The sequence below is a fragment of the Hippocampus zosterae genome, chromosome 5 (assembly GCF_025434085.1).
Source record: "Hippocampus zosterae strain Florida chromosome 5, ASM2543408v3, whole genome shotgun sequence".
Classification (NCBI taxonomy): domain Eukaryota; kingdom Metazoa; phylum Chordata; class Actinopteri; order Syngnathiformes; family Syngnathidae; genus Hippocampus; species Hippocampus zosterae.
In genome coordinates, this window is record NC_067455.1 from 12,289,732 (window position 1) to 12,311,916 (window position 22,185).

At 43.8% G+C, this 22,185-nt stretch overlaps 4 protein-coding genes across 5 annotated transcripts; 1 reads left to right on the plus strand and 3 right to left on the minus strand.

Annotated features, from left to right (window-relative positions):
• Positions 1-199: 199 nt before the first annotated feature.
• Positions 200-6,542, minus strand: zgc:66448 (uncharacterized protein LOC327401 homolog). Its single transcript, XM_052065439.1, has 2 exons — positions 5,983-6,542; positions 200-5,600 (listed from the first exon to the last, which is right to left on the minus strand). The coding sequence occupies exons 1-2, from the start codon at positions 6,356-6,358 to the stop codon at positions 2,287-2,289; spliced, it is 3,690 nt and encodes a 1,229-aa protein (XP_051921399.1). The 5' UTR covers positions 6,359-6,542; the 3' UTR covers positions 200-2,286.
• Positions 6,543-7,389: 847 nt separating this feature from the next.
• Positions 7,390-11,362, minus strand: LOC127600750 (zinc finger protein 665-like). Of its 2 annotated transcripts, none has more exons than XR_007962416.1 (4): positions 10,951-11,356; positions 9,143-9,991; positions 8,851-8,953; positions 7,390-8,398 (listed from the first exon to the last, which is right to left on the minus strand). XR_007962416.1 is itself a non-coding variant. In XM_052065504.1 (4 exons), the coding sequence occupies exons 1-4, from the start codon at positions 11,030-11,032 to the stop codon at positions 8,373-8,375; spliced, it is 1,164 nt and encodes a 387-aa protein (XP_051921464.1). In that variant the 5' UTR covers positions 11,033-11,362; the 3' UTR covers positions 7,390-8,372. The 2 variants fall into 2 exon arrangements, 1 of the variants encoding a protein (XP_051921464.1); XM_052065504.1 differs by having other exon boundaries at positions 8,851-9,057; positions 10,951-11,362.
• A 323-nt stretch (positions 11,363-11,685) lies between these two features.
• Positions 11,686-18,917, minus strand: si:ch211-261d7.3 (myb-related transcription factor, partner of profilin). The gene is made up of 4 exons (XM_052065486.1): positions 18,775-18,917; positions 17,042-18,482; positions 15,851-16,273; positions 11,686-14,875 (listed from the first exon to the last, which is right to left on the minus strand). The coding sequence occupies exons 2-4, from the start codon at positions 17,295-17,297 to the stop codon at positions 14,073-14,075; spliced, it is 1,482 nt and encodes a 493-aa protein (XP_051921446.1). The 5' UTR covers positions 17,298-18,482; positions 18,775-18,917; the 3' UTR covers positions 11,686-14,072.
• Positions 18,918-20,488: 1,571 nt separating this feature from the next.
• LOC127600763 (trypsin-3-like) lies at positions 20,489-21,785 on the plus strand. Its single transcript, XM_052065554.1, has 5 exons — positions 20,489-20,644; positions 20,720-20,882; positions 20,961-21,214; positions 21,302-21,438; positions 21,522-21,785. The coding sequence occupies exons 1-5, from the start codon at positions 20,605-20,607 to the stop codon at positions 21,669-21,671; spliced, it is 744 nt and encodes a 247-aa protein (XP_051921514.1). The 5' UTR covers positions 20,489-20,604; the 3' UTR covers positions 21,672-21,785.
• Positions 21,786-22,185: the final 400 nt, after the last annotated feature.

Sequence of the window (22,185 nt, forward strand, 5' to 3'; positions counted from 1 at the left end):
CTAGACATTTTATTTTTTTTAATCATGGGTCGTTGTATGTGAACAACGGGCAGTTTACATTTGACAGTTTATTTTGTTAATTATACACTACAGCAAGGTTGAATATTTCACCTTGCTCAAATGAGTGGACAGAAAATGTAGTTCTGCAGTTAGTTTGACTGCTTGTTTGAGGGCGTATTTGCACCAATTAATCAAAATATTGTCTTAAAGAACCATGATTTTATTATGGATGGAAATTTACACATTTCATCAACTTTTCTAATGACTATAACTTTTGATGAAGTGAGAACTCAGATGCAAGTACAAGTATGGTGGAGAGAAAAAGTGTTCAAATGCCCGGATATATGTATCGGTCATTTGAGAATTGGAAGACATTTTACATCCCACTGATTAAATTCTAAATAATCCACATACCAAATATTTAAACACGCAGTTTCGAAGAAAATGTATGTACCCGAGACCAAATCTAAAAAAAAGAAATTAATAATACTCAGAGAAAAGAATTATTGAAAATAGCTTTTCAAATACCAAAGAAGTCTGGAGTACCCCTAAAATGTAATTTGCGCTTGTCACCCTGTGACGAAACTAAATCGAAAACAGTTGAAATGAAATTAAAATGTATTAGTTTTTTATACTAGAGGTAGTTGTTTCATAGCTTCCTCTTGTAACTGCAGGTACACGTTTTTATAAACATATTTTAAATAATTATGGAACGTGTGTCCCACCACATGCATGCAACCCTGTTTTAGTATGGCAGAAGAAAGCAGTCAATCCTATGATACAGTGGACTTGACATCACCAGTTTTCCAAGAGAATGGGGAGAGCAAAGGTATGTCTTCTCTTCTATTTCCATAATTTTATAACATACTGTAGGTAGACTTGATTGAATATCTCAGTGTACCTCATTCAACCCTGTTATGCCTGATCACAGTAAGACAATTCTTTTTACATTATGTTCTTTACCTTTAGGTAAGTTTGTCTCCTGAAGTCATCAGTAAGCAGCTAGCAAAAAAAAAAAAGCGAGCTTATACTCCCAAGACAAATCTAACATTTGTCCAGATTTGCAAACCCTGTTACTGTGATTACAGTGACAGGTATTGTTCATACCAAATAAATAGTTTAATAAAAATGGTACCACTGATCTAAGATTAACTAATCAGGCCTTGGATAGTTTTTCACCTGTTGTTGATGAATATGTAGGAGAAAATCCGAATGTGAAGATATATTTTTGAAGCATTCTAACGCTAGAAAGCCAAAATGTCCTCCAATTCCGGAAATGACCCAGACATACAGTACATGTATAAAATTAAGAGTGCAGTTGCACACCCACATGTACTGTGTTCATAAACCAGTCACATTAAACCCGATGTTAAATTGGAGACAGCACATTACCTTCCACCATTGGTGCCTGTGATAACACTAAATTAAGTTTGGATATTCTCTTTGGGAATTCTGAATAGTTCCAAATACCAGTGAGCGTTGGCACAAAACCTTTTGGACTTCTGTCATAAAGCAAAAAAAGAAAATGTCAGGGAAAGCCTACTAGACCACATTATCTCAATTGTCTATCCCCCACTCCCTTAAAATGTTTTTTTTTTTCTCAGTTCTATTGGTTAGACATCACATTAAAGGTAGAAACAGTTTTGAAATGATTGGTCTTGGTCTTTTTTTTTTTTGCATCACAAAAATCTGGCATTTAAACAGGCGTGTGTAGAGTTGTCATGTCAACTGTACCTCAATATTTCCATAAACAGTATTTCAGCATAAATGGAGGACAGTTCTATATACCCACTGAGTAGTGAGTTGCTCCGTCTACTTTGCTAACAAACTAGGCCTACAATACCGGCGTAGCAGACATGCAGACTGTACTCATAAAAGGCACACTGTATACTGTACATGAAATACACCTCTGAAATGGTTCAAGACAGGACCAAAAATGTACAACTTAAAAAACCTTTTAAAACGCAAACATTATTGGCAGTAAATAAAATGGTCAATTGGTCCACACCCTTGAGAAATTGTTCAACGCGCATATTAAAAGCATTTTTAAGAAGAAAACAACTACTGTTTCTAACCACAACAATAGTCTCAGCAGTCTTATTTAGAGTGAATTAGTACAATTAAAAAAGTGTGCAGCAGAACTAACTCCGTTTTTTTCTTTTGGCTTCTAATGCCCAACCAAGTCAGCTGGTCAAAATCCACAAGTGAGCGCCAGAGAAATGGGGCTCAACAGAATAGAAAAAGTAACAAATTAATAAATCACGCTTTGCTGCTACCGTTACAATGTTAAGCTTTTCCTTGTGCATGTTGCAAGTAATGCAACTGAAGATCCAGCTCCCGGGGGAAAGAACAGCCGCAAATCATGCACTGCAAAAGTCGATCTGGGGCAAAAGGCAAACGGGCTGCGAGTTTGTGAGCTTCGGTCCGCGTGGCAAGCTGAGGTAGGGCCGGAGTTTGTGGCAGGGGTGGCCTCTCAGTCAGGACAGCCTGAGGGGTGAAGAAAATATTTGGGAGCGACGGTCTTGCCAGTGTACCGACCGAAACGGCGTGAAGAGAGTGAGTACCGGGCAAAGCGAGGGTCGGGAGGGTGCCAAGCGCCTGGGAGAAGAAAGACGGCGACTGGTTTAGGATGATCTGATTGGCCGTGCCGATGGGTTGCTGCTGCAGGGTCTGTACGCTCCCAGGTTTGAGCTGCCCGGTGAGAAGCAGCGGAGGACCCAAAGGATTATTTTGGAAGCCCCACACTGTTGTGCCAATGGTTTGGGCAAAGGGATTCATGGGGATGGGAAGTTTCTGTGTCAAAGTCTGATTTGGTAAAGTGGCCCAAGCAGTCGGCACCTGCTTCTGCTGTAGCTGGAAGTCTTGATTTTTCACAAGTTTCTGAGGGGAGGTCGTTTTGTTCGAAACCCCCAGTGGCGCTTGAATGCCCCACAAAGTGCTACCGAGCCCATGAGCAACAGCAGTCGATACTGGAATGGGGATGCTTTGGTCTACCTGAACCGAGGACGGTGCACCTGCTACACCGGAAGTCCTCTGCTTTTGTGACTCACTTTCTATCCAGAGCTGCTCAGGTTGCTTAACAGTCAACGTTATTGCTTGAGGATCCCAAACTTTTCCATCCTCTTTCATAGGAAGCGTCAAAGTCTCCGCTTTCGGCACAGGGGCACCTGGCCATCTGGGCGACTGGAGTTCTTGAGTGACCTTGTTTGGAGAAGTCAACAGAGGAGGTTGGATGCTCCACAAGGCCGCACCGTCCACAAAGGACGACACTCTGCGAGAGTCATGCTGCAAAGATCCAGAGGAAGTCGACGTCGTGGCCGTGGGTTCTCCGTGTTTCTCCGTTCCGTCGATTCCCAAGGGGGGGGCTTTTTGGGAGGAGGGTGTGCTCTCTTGACTGTGCCGGCGTGGCTGCGACGAGTTGTCAATCAGCTCTGCCGGCTGTGACGAGGGGACCGGCTTTGCTCCGTCACCGTCCAACTCCCAGTGGACAGGTGGAGGGTGTAGTTCAGAAAGAAATGCCTCTTTCTTCATCCTCACTTGCAATTCTTCTTGAGATGCGAGCATGGAAGAATGCGGCATGTCCCCTGAATTGGGATAGGGAGGAGGCCCCTCGACTGATCGAGACATACCCGACGTCAGCCTCCCCCCTCTCCTTCCCCTGCTCCCTCTGCCTCGAGTCCTCCCGCCGGCCGGGGCGGCAGAATTAAGCGGACTAAAACTCTGGTGCTTGCGAGTGTGGATCTTCTGGTGCACCAACAAGCTGCTCAACCAGGAGAAAGATTTGCCACATTCGCTGCAGAGATGGGGTCGCTCTCCAGTGTGCGTGTTGAGGTGGTCGCGCAGCAGATACGCCAAGCCGAAGCTCTTGTTGCACAAGTTACATTTGTGAGGCTTCTCGCCATTATGCGAACGCATGTGGTGTTGCAGTTGCGTCTCGTCGCTGTAGCCTTTGCGGCAGCTGGTGCAGCGGAAGGGTTTTTCCTGATGCAGCTTCTGGTGGGTTCTCATGTTCTGCAGGAAGGCAAAGTCCTTCCCGCAGTCAGGACATTTGTGAGGCTTCTTGCCCGAATGGATGATGATATGTTGCTGTAAGTAGCTGCTGAATCGAAAGCCTTTGCCGCACACGCTGCACTGGTAAGGCTTGTCTTTGGAATGTATGCGCATGTGCAGCTCTAACACTGAGCGATGGCGAAACATTTTGCCACACTCGGGGCACTTGTGCGGCCTGAATTTCAGCTGCAGATTTTCATTGGGTACGGAGCTCAAATCTTTTGGGGGGAAGTCATCGCTTTTGCATTCTACCTGCAGATTTCCACTGGGTACGGAGCTCAACTCTTTTCGGGAGGAAATGGACACTTTGTCCCAATCTTGCGTTACATTCTGATGGGTTTTGAACACGTGTAATCGTAAACTTATCTCATCGCGGTAAGTACATGGGCAGTGTGGACACGTGTGCCCTTTATCCCAAACCTTTTTAATTTCTGGGGGCGCCTGGGATCTTCTCTCTTGTGACTCATACTCCACCTCATGAAAATGCATGTGGGCTCTCAGGTTGGCCGGTGAGCTGCATGTCTGGGGACAAAGGGGACAGTTAAAAGTGCGTTTTGCTTCCTCACTCGGGCGTGCATTCTCTTTCCTTGGCACCACTTGCACCGTTTCCGGTGCAGACAAGGGAGTCGGCTTGGTGGGCTGGGTACAGGGAATACCGTTGGCTTGGTGCAGTCTATGTTGGCGACAGTGTGCCCTCATATTTTGAGCAAAGGCAAATTTCTTACCACAATCGGGGCAGCGAAAGGGCTTCTCACCAGTGTGCAGATACTGATGCTGTTGGAGGAGACTGCTGTACTTGAAAGTCTTACCACATACGGTACACAGGTATGTGCGCAGTTGGTCTGTGTGCTTACGCCGGTGGTCTTCCATGACGGAATTGTATCTGAAAGCCATGCCGCACTCGGGACATTCGTAGGGTTTAAGGATTGGATGACATCGTTGGTGGCAGCGCAATCTCTTGTATTCCCGGAAGGTTCGACCGCACTCCTCGCACGTCCAGCCCTCATGAGAGTGGTTCATCATGTGCATGGCGACAGAACACCTTAAATGGAACTCTTTGCGGCACAGCGAACAGTGATAAGGCTTGTCATCTGGATCACTGCAATTGTGGACCCTCAGCTTTTGCGCCGTAGGGAAAAAATTGTCACACTCCGCACACTGAAAAACACCTTCGTCCTCATATGTTGACTCCTCTTCCTGCTCCTTATGCACATGTCGGTGTTTGATGAGGCTGCGACGGTCCTTAAAAGAAAGGCCGCATTCTTTACAGGTGAGGGGAGCCAGGTCATCCTTGTGTGCATGACTATGGCGGTGAAGGTAGAACATCTCACGGCGGGGGAAGGATACTCCACACTCCTTGCACACCATGCGACTCTTTTTTGGCTTAGATGAGGACTCACTGTGCTGCCTTTTCTCACCCTCACCGTGGTCTTCAACCACATACTCTATCGAGCCCACATCTTCCACTGGATCCTCAACCTTCTCATGAATGTCCTCTGCACCAGGAAGAGCTTGAGTTTCTGGCAGCAATTTCTCAGCAGGTTCTGAAACTGGAAATTGAAATGAGAGCCAGTTTTATGAACATATAAACTAACTAAATAAATACAGGTAAATAAAAATCGGATTTGTTTGCCAAATATGTAAAAAACACAAGGGATTTACTTTCCCAGTTACAAACAGACCAAAGAAACACAAACAACAACTCTACATGCATCTCTCTATATATAGATGGATAATGTTGATACAAAATCTAAAGTAGTGATACAAAACGATTCGTTTAAGAGCCAAAAGAAAGAAACTGTGACAAAATGTCGTGCAAGCTTGATTGTACAGTCCAGTGTACAACTAGACTTTGGGCGAAAGCAGTAGGAAATAGGAAGGCTTAAACTACCAGTAAATTACAGTCTAACACCACCGTTAGAGTACACTTACGATTTTCTTCCGTGTGGGATTGATCCTCTTCACCGTTGCCTTCGTCTCCGGGGCAGTCAAGGGGCCTCTGTTCATCTCCTGGTGACTCGGCCATTTTTGGTTCCGGTGAATTACATGTTTGGCCGCCTCCAGCCCCCGACTCAATAACCTTATAATGGCCGGGCAGGGAGGCGCTGTTGTTACCACTGTGCTCGCTACTCTGACGCTCCTGAGATTGATCCAGTGTATTTTCTTCTGTCTGGTCAGCGTCGCCGTCCAGTTCCGCCGAGTCAGTCTTGCTCCCTGATGTTTGGACTTCCTCCACCGGGGAGTTGTGCCGTTGCGGAGACTCCGGTGGGGATATGGCGGCCATGTTCCCCCCATGAACCCCTGGCATGGACTCGAGCAGCAGTCTCACCAAATTCAGCGAACGAAAGCGGAAGTGACGTTGAGCTACGATCTTTCAAATTAAAACATGATTTGGAGGATTGGAACGACCATCCATCTGCCTATATTTTATGGAGAGATTGTCCTCATTCAGCTTGCGGTTTGCAGGGGAGGGGGTCTGGGCCGATCCCATGTGACTTTGGTCAAGGGGGCAAGGGAGGAAGTGGAGGACACAACCCGTTTTCGTCACTAACCAGTCTGGGGCTCATTTAGAAAAAATCCATGAGCACTCACATTCAAACATCTGCATGCATATTTTTTTGATCATGCGAAAATGACGGAACATGCAAACTTCATTCAATTCGATTAACTTATAACGTATTTTCCTTACTAGGGTCGTGGGTGTACTGGAGCCAGCCACGCTCTGGGGCGGGGTTACATAATTAAAATTATTTGGAGTACAGTATATCGTCAAGTTTGGGGCGGGGTAAATCTACATGTTCGCGACGCACTACACGAACACACAAATGACTCCTCCGTACCTTACAGTGGGGCCAATTAAAATCTATATAAATCTGTCGTACCAGCGTGTCAAGCATCAATTCTTCACTTGATGTGCAGCATTTTTCCTAGCTACCAAATTCCAACATTTAAATACACACATTTTAACACGTTAAACTGATCAAATGTAATCAACTCTACTTTTAAATATAATTCTTCGCGATTAGGGGTACCAATGGTGTTTACAATAAGTTAAATTGGTGTTTTTGTTATAATGGAGTCCTAAGGAAAAAAGGTTTACAAGACATCCCCTAAACCCAAAAGCTGGGGAACTCATCCTTCTGGCAATTTGGCTATCAATTAACGTACTATGGGCGTTGCTAGTGTGTGTGAGAAAGCCAGAGAATCCCTACGGAAGCACAATCAGAAAATGTGAAGTCCAGAGCCAGAGTAGATTCAAAACTCAACACTTAGACTTGTTATTCACTACTCGTCCATACTGTCCTACATAATATTTCCTAATAATAATCTACATCAAGATTCCCCAAACGACCAACCAATTTTACATTTATTTGCAATTAAATACATTTAACATCAACAAAAAACTGCTATGGCAAAATTAAAAATGTGATAGTAATATGCAGTTATAAAATCTAGACAATCTTAAGAACTCAAAACGCTTCCGAGGCACCAGTTGAGGGTCTGTCTGAAGGCAGAATGAGCCGAAGCTGACGTGGATACCTGTATTGTTGTTGCTGTGGTACAGAGAACCCTCACATTTTGGAAAATTGGGATTCACATCCCTATCTTTCGTTTTTTACTGAAAAAATTCACTCAGTTTTTGTGCTCAGGCCAGGATGAATTTAGTTTTTCCCCCTCATCTGCAATTGAGATGCTGTTTTGTTGGGGGAGGGGGGGGGGGTCCTTAAAATGCCCCTTGTGCAAAAATGAAGCTGATAATAAAAATTAAGTGTTTTGATAACCCGAATGGTATTACAACTTGCCAATATTTGATAACTTTTATTTACTTCAATCTTGTGCTGTAAATGTTCACGATACTGTTGTCGCAATGTCTGCAAGTGGTGCATTAGTTGTATGTATTGTTGCTGCATCTCCTGACGATGTTTTGCGTCAACCTGAGTGCCAATGGCACCTCAACACAAGTTTTCTCATGTCCTGACTGAAACAGTCAGCAACTCTTATCCGCATGATTTTCAAGTTAAATCATTGCATTTCTGAGCCCTCATAACTCATCTTCAAGCCAGGAGCCACATGGCATGGCTTGCGGATGACCTTTTTGTGGTCTGAGCAATGGCTGAAGACTGCCGGGTTCTGGCCTACTATTGAGGAAAAGCGCACTGTCCAGCGGTGAGGAAGGCAGCCATCATGCTGAAGTTGGGGGTGCTCCGAGGCCAAGACCGAATCCTTGGCCGTGATTATCTTCCATGCCTCATGTTCACGGTCAGGGTGCCCAACATCTCTTTTGTGCTCTGGATTGCCATCATCCTTGTCCCAAAAAGTTCTTACTTGGACCCCCCTCCTTCAGAACCTGCACACATGAGCAGCAAATGTGTTTTGTTAACTAAGGAGCTTGAAGTAGTCGCCGACTGTGTAATGGTACGTTCACCTTTCTGATCGTGTGAATGGTTGTCTGTCACTGGTTTACATGAAAATGTTTGCATTCAACCACCTCATGATTAATTTCAATTTAATTTTGCAACGTGCTTTTGTAATCAAAGATGAGAATGTATTTCATTCCTTTCCTGGCATTGTTGGTTGGCCTGCCATCTGGTGGCATAAAATTGATAAGTGAAACCTTTTGCCCATCAAATCAAGCTTCCCCCGATGTTGTGATTCAACAGTTTGCTGCAGTTGATAAATGACGATAAGACACAACAGTAGAAAAGTGACACGAGAAAAATCTTTCCTAACGTCATCCTAAACTGATCTCATCGCAATGAGTACAAGAGCAGTGTGGCGAGGAGTAACCTTGTCCCAAACCTTTTTCAATCTCTGGATGTGGCTTGAAGCTTTTCTCGTGCGACTTGCACTCCACTTCATGAAATTGCATGCGGGCTCTTAGGTTGGATGGCGCGCTGTTTTTCTGCAGACAAAGGCGACAGCTAAAAGCACGTTTTAATTCGTCACTGCGGCTCTTTTCTTTGCAACAACTTGCGCCGGTGCAGACACGGGAGTCTGCTTGGTGGGCTGCTCAGCACAGGAAAGATAGTTGGCTTCGTGCAGCTTGAGCTTGTGACAACATTCAAGTTTGGAACAAAGGTAAATTTCTTACCACAATCAGGACAACAGAAGGGCGTCTCGCTGGTGCACAGATTCTGGCGTTCTTGAACCAGACTTGTGTATGTGAAGGTCTTGCCGCAAATGGGACACAGGAAAGAGCGGAGTCGCTCAGTGTGCTTGCGCCGATGGGCTTCCATGACGGAGCTGTGTGTGAAAGACAGGCCGCATTCTGGACATTCGAAGGGTTTGAGGACAGGGTGACATCGCTGGTGGCAGCGCAATGTCCTGTAGTCTGGAAAGCTTTGACCACACTCGTTGCACGTCCAGCTGCCCTCTTCTGAGTGGTGGAGCATGTGCTTCGCGACAGCACACCTTACTATGAACTCTTTGCGGCACAACGTACAATGATAAGGCATGTCATCTGTATCGGTGCATTGGTGACGCCTCAGTTTTGGCGCCGTTGGGAAAAAATTGTCACATTCTGCACACTGAAAACGAGCTTCCTCCTCATACTTTGGCTCCTCTTGATGCACATGTCTGTGTTTCATGAGGCTGCGACGATCCTTAAAGGAAAGTCCGCATTCTAAACAGTTGAGTGGAACGAGTTCATCCTTGTCTGCATGATAGTGGCGGTGAAGGTAGAACATCTCACGGCGGGGGAAGGACGTTCCACATTCGTTGCAGACCATACGAAACTTTTCATGCTTATTTGTTGAATCAATGTCCTGCCCATTGTCAGTCTCACCGTGTTCTTCAATCACATAATCTATTGAGTACACATTTTCCAGTCGATCCTCAGATAGTTCTTTCGCAGAGCTTGGTCGATCAGCCTTCTTATATAGTTCCTCAGCGTCAGAAAGTGCTTGCTTTCCTGGGAGCGTTTTCTCAGCCATCTCCAAAACTGAAAATTTGAACAAACGTTGATACATTTAAACAAAATAACAAGTCGATACAAAACAAATAAATGTACAAACAGGCCGAATTTGATGATGAAATGATAAATTACAAGGGACTACTGTAGTTTGATAGGAATTACTATATGCCATTACTGAAATGCCCCAAATGAAATTTCAATATCCACATACTTGTGTAAATGATAGTTGTCATGAGAATAAATGTAATTGCAAAAGAAGTAAAGGTTATTCCAAAAAAAGTATTTAGAACAGACACATCCCCTAAAAATATATATTTTCCTTGTCCCTACTAATTTGCCTAATGTATTAAATCTAACTGATGAAATGAGTGCGCTCTGTATGATTTTGTTGGTGTATCTTCCTTGTGTTAAAAACATTTTTGTTTAATGCACATTTTAAATAGTAACCAATTGTGCTCGAAAATTTTGTCTCTCAACATCCACATTGTGTTTCTTAAACGCTTTCAGGCAGCTATGGAAAAAAGGAGAGCTGAATCAACAGCATGAAGCTAATTGGTCTGACCAATTCGCAGCGTAACCCTGCGACTCAGTTGATAAGCAGAAAAAGATGACACATTTTCTCAGTTTTAACTAAGTTTGTTTTTGACTTGTAAGCATAGCTTAGCATTTACTCGAGAAAAATACTCCTATTGATGTTAAAATGTTAACATTAAATTTGTATTGTATGTACTTCCTTTAATTTAAAGTAGATATAGTTAACCACATGTTTATGAGTTGCCTGCAGATTTATAATAAGGTTGCGACAAACACAGCAAAATATTAGCAATAAACTGTAGGCTTTAGCGTTGAGATGGACGAAATCAAATTATTTTTACATCTTTTTAACAAGACAAAAATAAATACCGCCTCTGACACGAAACATGGGCTATATTTGACTTTTCGGGAAGGCTCAAGCTCACAGTAATATACAACTCAACAGCACGTACCATTCTCTTCCGAGTCGTCCTCGGATTCGGATTCGGAGAAGTCAAAGGTCCTCCGCGGTCCATCTCCTCGGGACTCGGCCATTTTTGGCTCCGATGAATTACATATGTCGTCGTTGCCACTGTAGCGCCCTGCGGGTGAATTAATAGTATTTGCCAGTGCCACCAAGTCAGTTTTGCATTGTGGAAAGTGCTTTACTTCCTCACTAGAAAGTTCACGTCATTTCAGAGACTTGCGTTGCGGTTATGGTCGCCATATTTTCCCCCTATTGGACTTACGGCCTAGTGGAAGACAGCACCAAGGTTTGTCAATCACGCAGCTCAAAGCGGAAATGGCGTTATACCGCGCGTCGATTTTCAAATTAAAACTCGTCAGCAGTCTGAGGGAAAGCATACTGTACCTCCAACGTGGCTGAAAATAAGTATGGAAGTCAAGAAGAGTTGAAATTAAGTATGTTACAAATCACATTTTAAATGTCATTTGGATAAATGACAGAAAATATAATGCTGGAGACTATCCCATCTGTCTTTGGGTAGTAGGCAGGGTACCCCCTGAACTGGTTGCCAGACAATTGCAGGGCACACGTAGACCAAAAAAATAAAAAAATAAAAAAATAAAAACCCACATCCGCACTCACACTCACGCCTAGGGACAATTTGGAGTGCCCAGTCAACCTGCCATGCATGTTTTTGTAATTTGGGAGGAAACTGGATTACCGGTACTCAGGCACAGTGAGGACATGCAAACTCCACAGGTGAGCGACCAGTCTTACTTTTATTTGTGTGTTAATACATTATATATACCTACAAAATATACCTCCTGCAAAACTATAAATATGATAGCAATATGCAATTATAGACAACAATCTACACACAAATTGCACTGCATGCAGGTGTATAATTGCCCTACATATTTATGTACAGTATGCTGTATTTCCACCCTAAAAATTTGACTCGAGCAGACTGTGATGTGAAAGCCTCAAGCCTTTCTTGATGGTGCATACGAGCAAAAACGGCTGCTTTTTTTAATTTCTCAGAGTGCATTGAAATCAACACATTTTTAATGTGTTGCCAAAGCTGAAAAAGTATTCACCATGAAACTGTTAAAACACAGGCATGTAGTTACAATAGCAGTTGAAATTCGCACAAAAAGTGAGGCATATTGGGCTGGTTGGTGAAATTTCAGAATGGCGCTCTCAACTTTACAGGTGAACATTATACTGATAACATTTCAAAAGCAGTTTATTGGCAACATCCCTAACAGGTGTTTGATCCATGAATGGACAGATAATCGATTTCTAGGTCTTTTTGTGACTCCTGCAGTGTCTCTGTTGCAAACTGGTTATGAACTCAAAAGCTCATGGTCATTTCCCCGTACTCTGTTTAAACCCTCACCATGGCAAGGTACTGCTCATCAATATTTAGGGGTCATCGTGGTCTCATGTTGTCAAAAATTGAACAATCGATATGAAACATTAAATAGTTTAACATGTGCACTGAAAACTTCAGAAAAGGTCTAATTATGTTCACCTGAAAAAGTTAAGAGTGCACTCGAGGTTCATTATGAAATTTCACCTGAAAGCTGAATATTCTCATATTTCTGGGAGTAGTATGGTTGTTTATATTAGGGCTGAACAATAAATCGAATTCAAGTTGACAGTCACAATGTCATCAAATGCAATTTTCAAATCGCAAAGGCTGCAATGTGGAAGAAAACTGCATCATGTTGGTAGGCTTTATTTATTTCTTTCTTTCATTCATTCAAAAGATGCTTTTTCGCTGAGGCCACGTTTATCCTGTCAAGAGGAAATCCAGACCTGGATGGCACTGAATTTCTTGAATTTCAGTCAAAAGAAAACAGAAGTGATGGTGTTTGGTTCCAGTGGCCCTTGTACATTCAATCCTGCGGACTTGGGCCCCCTGGCTCCTTATCTTAAGCCAACAGTCTCGAACTTGGGTCTTAAAATGGACAGTGATTTTAAGTTGGACCGGCAAATTGATGCTGCTGTAAAATCCAGCTTCTTTCATCTTACGGAGCTGGCTAAAGTAAATCCTCTCCTTTCTCAAGGACACTTTGAAACAGTACGGTAATTCATTTCTTCGTCACATCCCGTCTGGATTACAGTAATGCATTTTACTTTGGAGTCAGCCAATCCTCCATTAAGAGTTTCCAGTTGATCCAAAATACTGCTGCTTGCCTCATGATTGGTAATCATAAGAGGGAGCACATAACGCCTACTCTGGCATCCCTTCATTGGCCCACTATACACAATACACTGTACATACCAAGAACTAAGCGGAGGCGCAGAGGGGATTGAGCCTTTTCCGTTGCTGGTCCCTCTTTTGGAATGACCTCCCACTAAACGTTAGGCAAGCGCCCTCTCGCTGCTCATCTTAATTCTTTGGATTTTTACTCGGTATGAGACTCGATTTCTAGTTTTACTGTTTTTGTGTATTGCACTGTTATTTTTATTATTGTTTAATTGCTTATTGTATGAATTATTTTTGCTCCATGTACAGCACTTTCTATACAGCGGTGGTTGTTATAAATACAGTTGAGTGGAGTTAACCTCTCAGACCAAGTGCAATAAATCTGATATTACAGATTAATTTGCTTAAATTGCTTGTTTGTTGAAAAAAAAATACACGTCAAGAAGACCTTGAAATATTGAGAGGGGAAAAAAAAATTCTGTAACATTATTTTTCGAAACTGTTAAGCCCTAACCGTTAACCATACTACTCTCCAAAAGTTAGACATTTCATTACATGACAATGTTGTTAATACAGTACAAGCTCTTTTGAAAAGCATGAACGTAAACACCAGCACCTCGAGTATATTCTAGACACGGAGCAAGTATGTCTTAAGTGGTCGAGTTGTTTCTCAACTCGATGACGGTCGTCAGGAGGTTTAATAGCATAAAGAATATGTACAGTTGAATTTAAGGCCACCCTATAAGCTGACGTCTAATAGTTCTTTCTAAGGACAACTTTCAAGTGCAATTGGTATTTCTGAAGCAAAACTCCAAATACTATAGCGATAGAAAAAAAAAAGATTCACTGTCACATCCTTACTGATCAAGTATGCAAAGTGTGTGCTTTTAACTGTCACCCGGTCCCTCCTGTCCTCAGCGTCGTCTCCTGCGCCTGTGATCGAAAGCTCTTCCTCGCCGCGGTTTCTGCGCGCACCCGTTCACGCCTGTGGGTGGATGCGAGGGAAACGTGGCTTGTAGGTCGGGTGACGACGGGGAAGGAACCATGGCTCCAGGAGAAGGGCTGCCAGAATGCCGAGGGAGCTGGACCTGATGTCGTTTCTGTTGTTGTACCGTGTGCTGTGGTCCTTCAATCTGTTGCTGTAAATGTTGTTCGACGTGTTGTTGCTGCGATACCTGCGAGTACTGCGTTTGTTGCACGTGATGTTGTTGTTGTTGCTGCTGCTGCTGCTGCGCCTCCAGCACGCCCAAAAGCCTCTGCAGGAGGACGTTGTTTTGCTGGAGACTGAGCGCCAACGCCTCTTGCGATGCGACGAGTGTTCTCATGTCCTGTCGGAAAGAGTCGGCGAATTCCCGCAAACTTTTGTCTACGCGATTTCCGAGCTGTATCGCTGCCTCTCCCAGTCCCCGTAGCTCATCTTCAAGCCAGGAGCCGCGCGGCGGGGCTTCCAGAGGTCCCTGTTGTGCTCCGAGCGACGGCTGGGGACTGCTGGGCTCCGGGCTGCCGTTGAGAAAAGGGGCGCTGTACAGCGGGGAGGGAGGCAGCCATCGTTCTGAGGTCGGAGGGGCGCCGATGCCCAGACCTAATCCGAGGCCTAGTTTGTCTTCCATGCTGTTGTCTTCATCTTCACAGTCAGGAACCCCAACATCTCTATCGTGCTCTGGATTGTCATCATCCTTGTCCAAGGCATCCTTCTCGGAGCCATCTCCTCCAAAACCTGAAAACATGAACACAAAATATGTTTTGTGAGCAGGTAATTTGAAGCAAGGTTCCCACACACAGGGTGTGCTAACTTTTGCGATCAAGAACCACACTTGTTTTTAATGAACCGAAGAGCCTGGTCATTGAGGAATGAAAAAAAAAGTAAAATAATGTATTTTACCGCCAACAAGTCATTCTCAAGTACGAATTTTATAACTTACAGTATTTCGCTAAAATTAGCACAAAAATTATTCAAATTGTTAAAATGTTACGTTTCATAAAATAGACCAATTATCTAAACGAATGAAGATTAAAAAACTAAATGCACCAAGTTTAAGAGGAAACAACAAATAATTTCAAGTGGCAAATATATTCATAGCATATCAGGGTCATTTTGGAGTGCTGAGACTGAAATTCTTCTGCATCCATTTCTTTGAATTAGCGCCAGTTTTCTTGACAATGAAGTGATTGTTAATTAATGTGTTTTGACAGTTCACGAAATGTATGTTGATCGTGACTAAAAGCACTGTCTGTGCTTTAACGTCACCTGACTTTGCATTTGTTTATCGCTAATCTTTGCCAATTTGGGAAAATTTTCACAAGAAGTATGATTGGCATATTGACGACTCTCTGCGACAACGATGGCCATTGTCAAAAATACAGGAATACAGTATGAGCATGCCTGAAAAGATACAGCCTCAGCCTAAAAAACTAAATATGGAAAATCTCAAAAACTAAAGCCATTTCGGAAAAAAACAACAATGTAATCTTGTGATTCAGCGACTAAAAAGACCATTGAAAGCAATGAAATGGGTACTATTTCTCATAGAGGAGCCCTCTGTTGAAAAGTGCTGTTCCTAGGGTGGCAACGTAAACCAAATTTGTATGCAAGACGGAACAAATGCTAACCTTGTACAAGGCTTCAGTCATGCAGTATTTTTTGTACTCTTTTCAAAATTCCTGATCGTAGCAAGACAGACATCCAGTTTACCTGTGTCCGACTCAGGAAAGCACGTGAAAGTGGGCTTTGGTCTGGAGTTTTGCTTCTGCTTGCCATGCTGAAGCCTGGGGCTGGACTGGGAAGACTGTCCGAGCATGGTCGCTCTGCTGGAGGGCAGAGACCAGCTTCGGTGGCGGGCGTCCGCCAGCCGACCGCCATTGCGCCTCTTTAGGTCATCCCAACGCTTTTTGACCTCCCGAAGCGTACGCGGGACTCTGGACACGGCGTTGACGCGTTCCAGGATTCCCGCCCATATGCGTTCCCTTTCGCGTCGGCGGAGCCTCCCCGCCGGGCCGAACAGCTCTCCTTCATACCGCGTCACCTCGGACACCAACACCTCCAGCTCTGCGCCACTGAAGCGACTTTTTCTTTTGCCTGCGCCGTTGGCAGCCAGTGCAGCGGACATAGCTCTGTCTGGGGTACAACCGACAACACAAACACAGGTGTTAAATAGTCAAGTAGGAATGCTCAATTAATCAATTACAGGGCTGTAATGATTGAATATTTTTTTAGAATTGGTTATTCAAACAAGTACTTCCATTGATTCATCTGGATTTTTTTTACTTTGTATGAAAGTTTGTATTGCAAAAGAAAAAAAAAAGTAACTCATTTTCAAAAACGTTGGTGACCTCACATTAAACATTTTGGTAATGGTAATGTTGCATGAACAAACAGCTCTAACTAATCCCACAACACCAATATAATCCCTAAAGGAAATATGGAAAATGTACTTTTTGTATTCAAATAGTTATCTGCGAGGTGCGCCTGCCTACCCATCAACTGTGACTCAAGTAATTAATGAAACATTGTTCTGACTATATCTGAACATGTGTCTATGAATGAACCAGTGGTGTCCCACTGTTATGTATCTAGGTGGGGTAAACTACGTAGTAACAATCCACACACCGAACACTACATCAAAACTGAAAGGTAAGGAGAGCTGTCATGAGTTTTGTTGGTTGCACAGAAAAGTGTTAGCTTCTGTCCAGCAGCACATACTTGACTGTTCTACAAAAGGTGCCGTCGTGCTGTATTTGTGTTTGTTAATGTACAGTATCCATGTGCCACATATACACCGTGTAGAGTATGAATTGATGGCCCCACCTGTAAAAATGCATTTACAGTCCTGATAAGCGCTCTTTTTCCTCTCAAAAAGTATACTAAATATGAAAATGGGCTTACTTTGTTCAATGGACAAGAGGTCATCTGAGGACATGCCGGGCGCCATGAGTTTGGGGTGCACCACTACCACATTGAAGGGCAGGCCCCCGTGCGGTCCACTGCTCTGGTCACAGCTGCCCTCTGAGTCGTCGTCATCCCTGGGGAAGCCGTTGTCGGAAGCCCCCCCTGCGGAGTGTCCCTCGGGAGACTCCACTTTGATGTGCATGGGAGGAGATTGCTCATACAGCAGCCCCCCGTCCTCGCAGTACTCCGTCATGGGTCAGGGGCCGGTTTTAGCGTAGAACTGACTGGACGGTCAATTCTGGTGCTGACGAGTGTGACCCCATTAACACCGGAACTGGGTATCACTGGAGCTACTGTCTAAGACATTATAAACTTACTGCACTGTTGTTGTGGTAGGTCATGGCCAGCTAGGCCTTCTCTGCCAGGCTAAACACTATCAGAATCTCTGATCAACATTTACAACCTAAATTCTAAGATTTGTTCCATGCCCAGCAGCCTATTCGCATTTCTCTTGGTCGCACTGCTCCCTGTTGTGTAAGTAGATGTTAGATTTGTTTTTTGATCCTATCAGATTTCAAACTCATATGTGGTACCTGTCAATCTAATCTGTCCAGGGTCTTCACAATATGTAGTGCTGGCCCACGTCACTGTGTAACCAATCAGAATACTTATTCATCCTCACAGGACATTTTTCCATTCTCCAATTGGGTGGTGACAGCAAGTCATGTTCAACCACATCTGTAGTGATGTGATTTAATAATTTGCAACGATACTGGGTATGATGTATTTAATTTAAAAGCTGAGTTTCTGTTATTAGATAATTACTCATTCTGAACCTCTCGTGATAATGCAAATGGTACAGTGACATGCGGCTGGATTGCGTTTTTGTGTACTATTGATGCTTTATATACCGGTAATAGTGATACGATAGTGGTGGTGTAGCTATTTAGAGGCAAATGCACAACCCACTAGTGGTGTGCCACCAAAAGGGCCGACATAAATTCCAGCTCATGCTACACTGCATCAGTCATCTTGGAAACAGAGCAGAATTTAAAGAGCTATTAATTCCCCTTTAATTACTGAATATTAAACTATTCAAGCCATTGAAACCAGTTTAAGGACAGCTGCAGCTGTATAAATATACAGTAACAATTTCAGAGTTACATGGGTTGAGATTTGGTTGCATATGCGCTCTACATAAACCCAAGCACACATTTTGATCCATGTGTGTGGATCAAAAATCTGTGTGCCTGTTTAAATAACAATTCCATGTTTACTCCAACCACCCAATAAAAGCATGTCCACGTCCCAAACCCTAATTTGTAAAACCCCTGTGTTTTAAAAAAAACGTTTTTAAATAGGCTCCTGTTGTGTTCACCTGACCGCCCAGCTGTTTTGACAGAGCTGCATCATCCCAGCCTGAGGATCCCCTCCGACGCTAAAAGACAACAAACAGACGTGACACGCTGAATAAACGCACCACGAACAAACAAAACAGACGATTATAATGGGCAATCTTTTGCAATACGGCGCATCGATGCGTAATCTGGACCACACGACAACCGCAACAATTGCGCACTGGGCAGACGTTGACACGGTGACAGAGCCAGGAAGAAGCTAGCCACTAGCTAATACGCTAACACACGATCTGCTAAAGGCGCGTGTTGGAAGAGGCACCAAAAGGGTTGCAGCTACTAATCTTAAAATATCAAAAGTGGTGTTATTCCTACCTCATGACAACGAGGCGCGGAGGAGAGAGGGGGAAGGCAAAACACAATCGACGCGGCTGTTATCTCCGCGGCGGGTACACAAACCGGAGACCGTCGCTCTCCATTGACGTCATTAGGTAGCGCGGCTGCCAATCGCAGTTCGGACGTTCTTGTTTTTATGTTTCTTTGCAAAGACTTCTTGAAATTAGGGGAAACAGTGTATTCTGTCTGTTTTTGTTTTTTTGTAAAACGTGGTATTTTTTATTTTTCATAAATTGGGCAAAATAGTATATTGATAAATGTATGTCAATCCGAAACCTACATTGACACATTGTCACAATGATGCTGAATCACACATTAATGTCTAGTAACAAAAGGCTGCGTGAACAATTTAAACAAATAGTTGTAAAACTTTTATTTTATTTGAATACTTGAAACCACTGGGATTTTAAAATAAGATAAGAAAACCTTAATTTGTCTCACAATGGAGAAATTCCCAATTTACAGCAGCAAAATTATGAAAAGAACAGAAAAGAAGTAGAACAAAAAGTATATAAATAAATATAAATATAACCATCTAAAATTGTTGTTTGTTTATTGTGTCCTCTACTGTACACTAGCATTATAGTATTTATACGTTGCCTGTTTACAATCTACAAATGTACTTCACATATATATATACCGGTATATATATATATTTATATATATATATACACACACACACACGGACACACAGATCTATAGATAGATAGATAAATGGATAGATAGATAGAAAGATAGATGAAGACCTGTTTCATCTGTTTGGAGTCCTACTGTGCCACGCATGTGCAGCCTCATCAGATTGATGCTGCCTTCATCACCCTTCACTTGAAGATGTTGAGGACCATATGCAAGAAACAAAACAGCATTTGTGATTCTTTCTGCATGGATGACCTGGTGCATTTCTGTGTCTAGTGTCGAGAACACTTGGGGACATGATCCGGTACCTTTAGCAGATGAGAATAAGTTTCAGAAGACTTGGCTGCAGAGGCAGATTCCCCAAATGGAGCCAACGATAAAGGAGTGAAAGAGGAAGGTCCAGAAGGTGAAGGAATATGTAGAGAACAGGTATAATGACCCCAGGGGGGAAGATAAATATGCAATCATGTCTTTAATCTTGTAGTAAATGTCACAAAAATCCACCTGAGTAAGATGAATCAGATCATTGAAGGCAAGCAGTTGAGCAACAGGCTGAAATGTGCCTCAAAGAGCCGGACAAGGAACTCGATCTAATCAGGACAAACCGGAGAGCCTCTCACACATCGATGTCACCTTGAGCTCATCAAGAGTGTCCTACTACTCATCCACTCAGCACACCAATGTTGACCAGATGTCAACATCATCGCTCAGCAAGGTGTGGAGCATGCTTCTGATGAATTCATAGTGCAGTCAAAGAATATTTGAGTTTTTTTTTGTGCACATTTATAACCGAGGATCCCGCATCACCAAGCCAATTTCAATGTGTTACAAAGACAACCCATGCAAATAGAAAAAGCAGTTTGTAGTTTTTTTGTTTGTTTTTTTAAATTATAAAAACGGGGGCGATGCAGTATCCAAAACGATTCATCCGTATGTAATGTTCAGTACTTCTATTTACATCTGTGTCCATTTAGAAAGGAGCAATGGAAATTATCTTAAACCATGCTGGTGCACTTCCCAGGTGGGATAATGTTTAATCATTTTGGACAGTACATGGGAAAGTCCTTGAGTGGGTCTTAGATAAAGAGTTGACAGAGTCGACAATTCAGAGGTATATAAACCCACCAATCCTGTTCCTCCACTGTGTCGGTCCACTGACTTCAGAACACAGTCATGAAGTACTTCATTGTCCTTGCCTTGTGTGCTGCAGCTTGTGAGTATTTGCCCATCTCCTGTGGGCAACTGATCTTTTTTTTTTGTAGGTAAAAATGTGATGCTTGCATTGCAGTTGCTGCTCCCATTGATGATGAGGACGACAAGATTGTTGGTGGATACGAGTGCAGAAAGAACTCTGTGCCCTACCAGGTGTCTCTGAACTCTGGCTACCACTTCTGCGGAGGTTCCCTGATCTCCAGCACCTGGGTGGTGTCTGCTGCTCACTGCTACAAGTCGTAAGTCGTAACGCAACCGACATGAAACTTGCGTGGGACTTTGAACTCGGCATCACCGCCGTGTGCGTTTCCGTGCAGCCGCATCCAGGTGCGTCTCGGTGAGCACAACATCGCCGTCAACGAGGGCACGGAGCAGTTCATCAACTCCGTTCGGGTCATCAGACATCCCAGATACAGCAGCCGCAACCTGGACAACGACATCATGCTCATCAAGCTGAGCAAGCCCGCCACCCTGAACAGCTACGTTCGCACCGTGTCCCTGCCCTCCAGCTGTGCCGGCTCAGGCACCCGCTGTCTGATCTCTGGATGGGGCAACATGAGCGGCTCTGGAAGTCAGTCGAAAAAAGAAAAACCCTAAAAGGGGATCGATCCACTTGTTCATGTATAAGCACTCACGTGTGTCCGTTCGTCCTCCTCAGACAACTACCCTGACCGTCTGAGGTGCCTGGACGCCCCCATCTTGAGCGACAGCAGCTGCAGGAGCTCCTACCCTGGACAGATCACCTCCAACATGTTCTGCGCCGGATTCCTGGAGGGAGGCAAAGACTCTTGCCAGGTACGAGCACCAAGATCACCGATTCTTTGAAGTGAACTTCTCAAGCCTGTGGTGCTTACATATGGTATTTGGTACCTGTGCAGGGAGACTCGGGTGGCCCCGTGGTGTGTAACGGCCAGCTTCAAGGTGTCGTGTCCTGGGGTTACGGTTGCGCCCAGAGGAACAAGCCCGGTGTTTACGCTAAGGTCTGCAACTACAACTCCTGGATTCGCAGCACCATGTCATCCAACTAAAGGGTTGAATTTGGGTGTGGGCGTACCATCAGCCCTTGTGTTAAATATGAATTACAACAGTGCCACATATGTAAAGCTGCATGAGTTGTTTCCAATAAAGACTTCAGAGAATTACTTGAATTTTCTGTCTTTTCCAAAGTGGCGATGTCGCGACCATTATTTAGGATGGATGTTCAGGTCAGCCAATGCAAGTTTAGCAGGTCTGCACTTATGTAAAGGAGTTGCATAGAGTTTTAAAGCAACACTTTCTGGAAAACATGGAAAGGGAACATTTTCGGGCATACCCGTATCCCGACAATGTACCCATCTAGTCATCTATTGCCGAGTCCATTATTAACACAGTACTGTAATTTGTTAAGACGATGGTTGTTAACCTGGGTTCGATCGAACCCGTAGGGGTTCGGTGAATCGGTCTCAGGGGTTTGACGGAGCCTCTACCATGGAGGTTAAGACACACCCGACTCAACATGCCAATTCGTTATGACAGGCCCCCTTGGGCATCACTGGCTTGTTT

What these genes read in the sequence shown, in the direction of transcription:
- zgc:66448 (XM_052065439.1), bottom strand. Translation starts at nt 6,358, where the DNA reads ATGCCAGGGGTTCATGGGGGGAACATGGCCGCCATATCCCCACCGGAG. An exon ending in ATCCCACACGGAAGAAAATC is followed by an intron (nt 5,601 to 5,982) that starts GTAAGTGTACTC and finishes TTCAATTTCCAG; the next exon opens with TTTCAGAACCTGCTGAGAAA.
- LOC127600750 (XM_052065504.1), bottom strand. Translation starts at nt 11,032, where the DNA reads ATGGCCGAGTCCCGAGGAGATGGACCGCGGAGGACCTTTGACTTCTCC. An exon ending in GGACGACTCGGAAGAGAATG is followed by an intron (nt 9,992 to 10,950) that starts GTACGTGCTGTT and finishes TCAAATTTTCAG; the next exon opens with TTTTGGAGATGGCTGAGAAA. An exon ending in CTTCTGTTGTCCTGATTGTG is followed by an intron (nt 9,058 to 9,142) that starts GTAAGAAATTTA and finishes TGTGCTGAGCAG; the next exon opens with CCCACCAAGCAGACTCCCGT.
- si:ch211-261d7.3 (XM_052065486.1), bottom strand. Translation starts at nt 17,297, where the DNA reads ATGACGGAGTACTGCGAGGACGGGGGGCTGCTGTATGAGCAATCTCCT. An exon ending in CCTCTTGTCCATTGAACAAA is followed by an intron (nt 16,274 to 17,041) that starts GTAAGCCCATTT and finishes GTTGTACCCCAG; the next exon opens with ACAGAGCTATGTCCGCTGCA. An exon ending in CTTTCCTGAGTCGGACACAG is followed by an intron (nt 14,876 to 15,850) that starts GTAAACTGGATG and finishes TCATGTTTTCAG; the next exon opens with GTTTTGGAGGAGATGGCTCC.
- LOC127600763 (XM_052065554.1), top strand. Translation starts at nt 20,605, where the DNA reads ATGAAGTACTTCATTGTCCTTGCCTTGTGTGCTGCAGCTT. An exon ending in TGCCTTGTGTGCTGCAGCTT is followed by an intron (nt 20,645 to 20,719) that starts GTGAGTATTTGC and finishes CTTGCATTGCAG; the next exon opens with TTGCTGCTCCCATTGATGAT. An exon ending in GAGGCAAAGACTCTTGCCAG is followed by an intron (nt 21,439 to 21,521) that starts GTACGAGCACCA and finishes GTACCTGTGCAG; the next exon opens with GGAGACTCGGGTGGCCCCGT.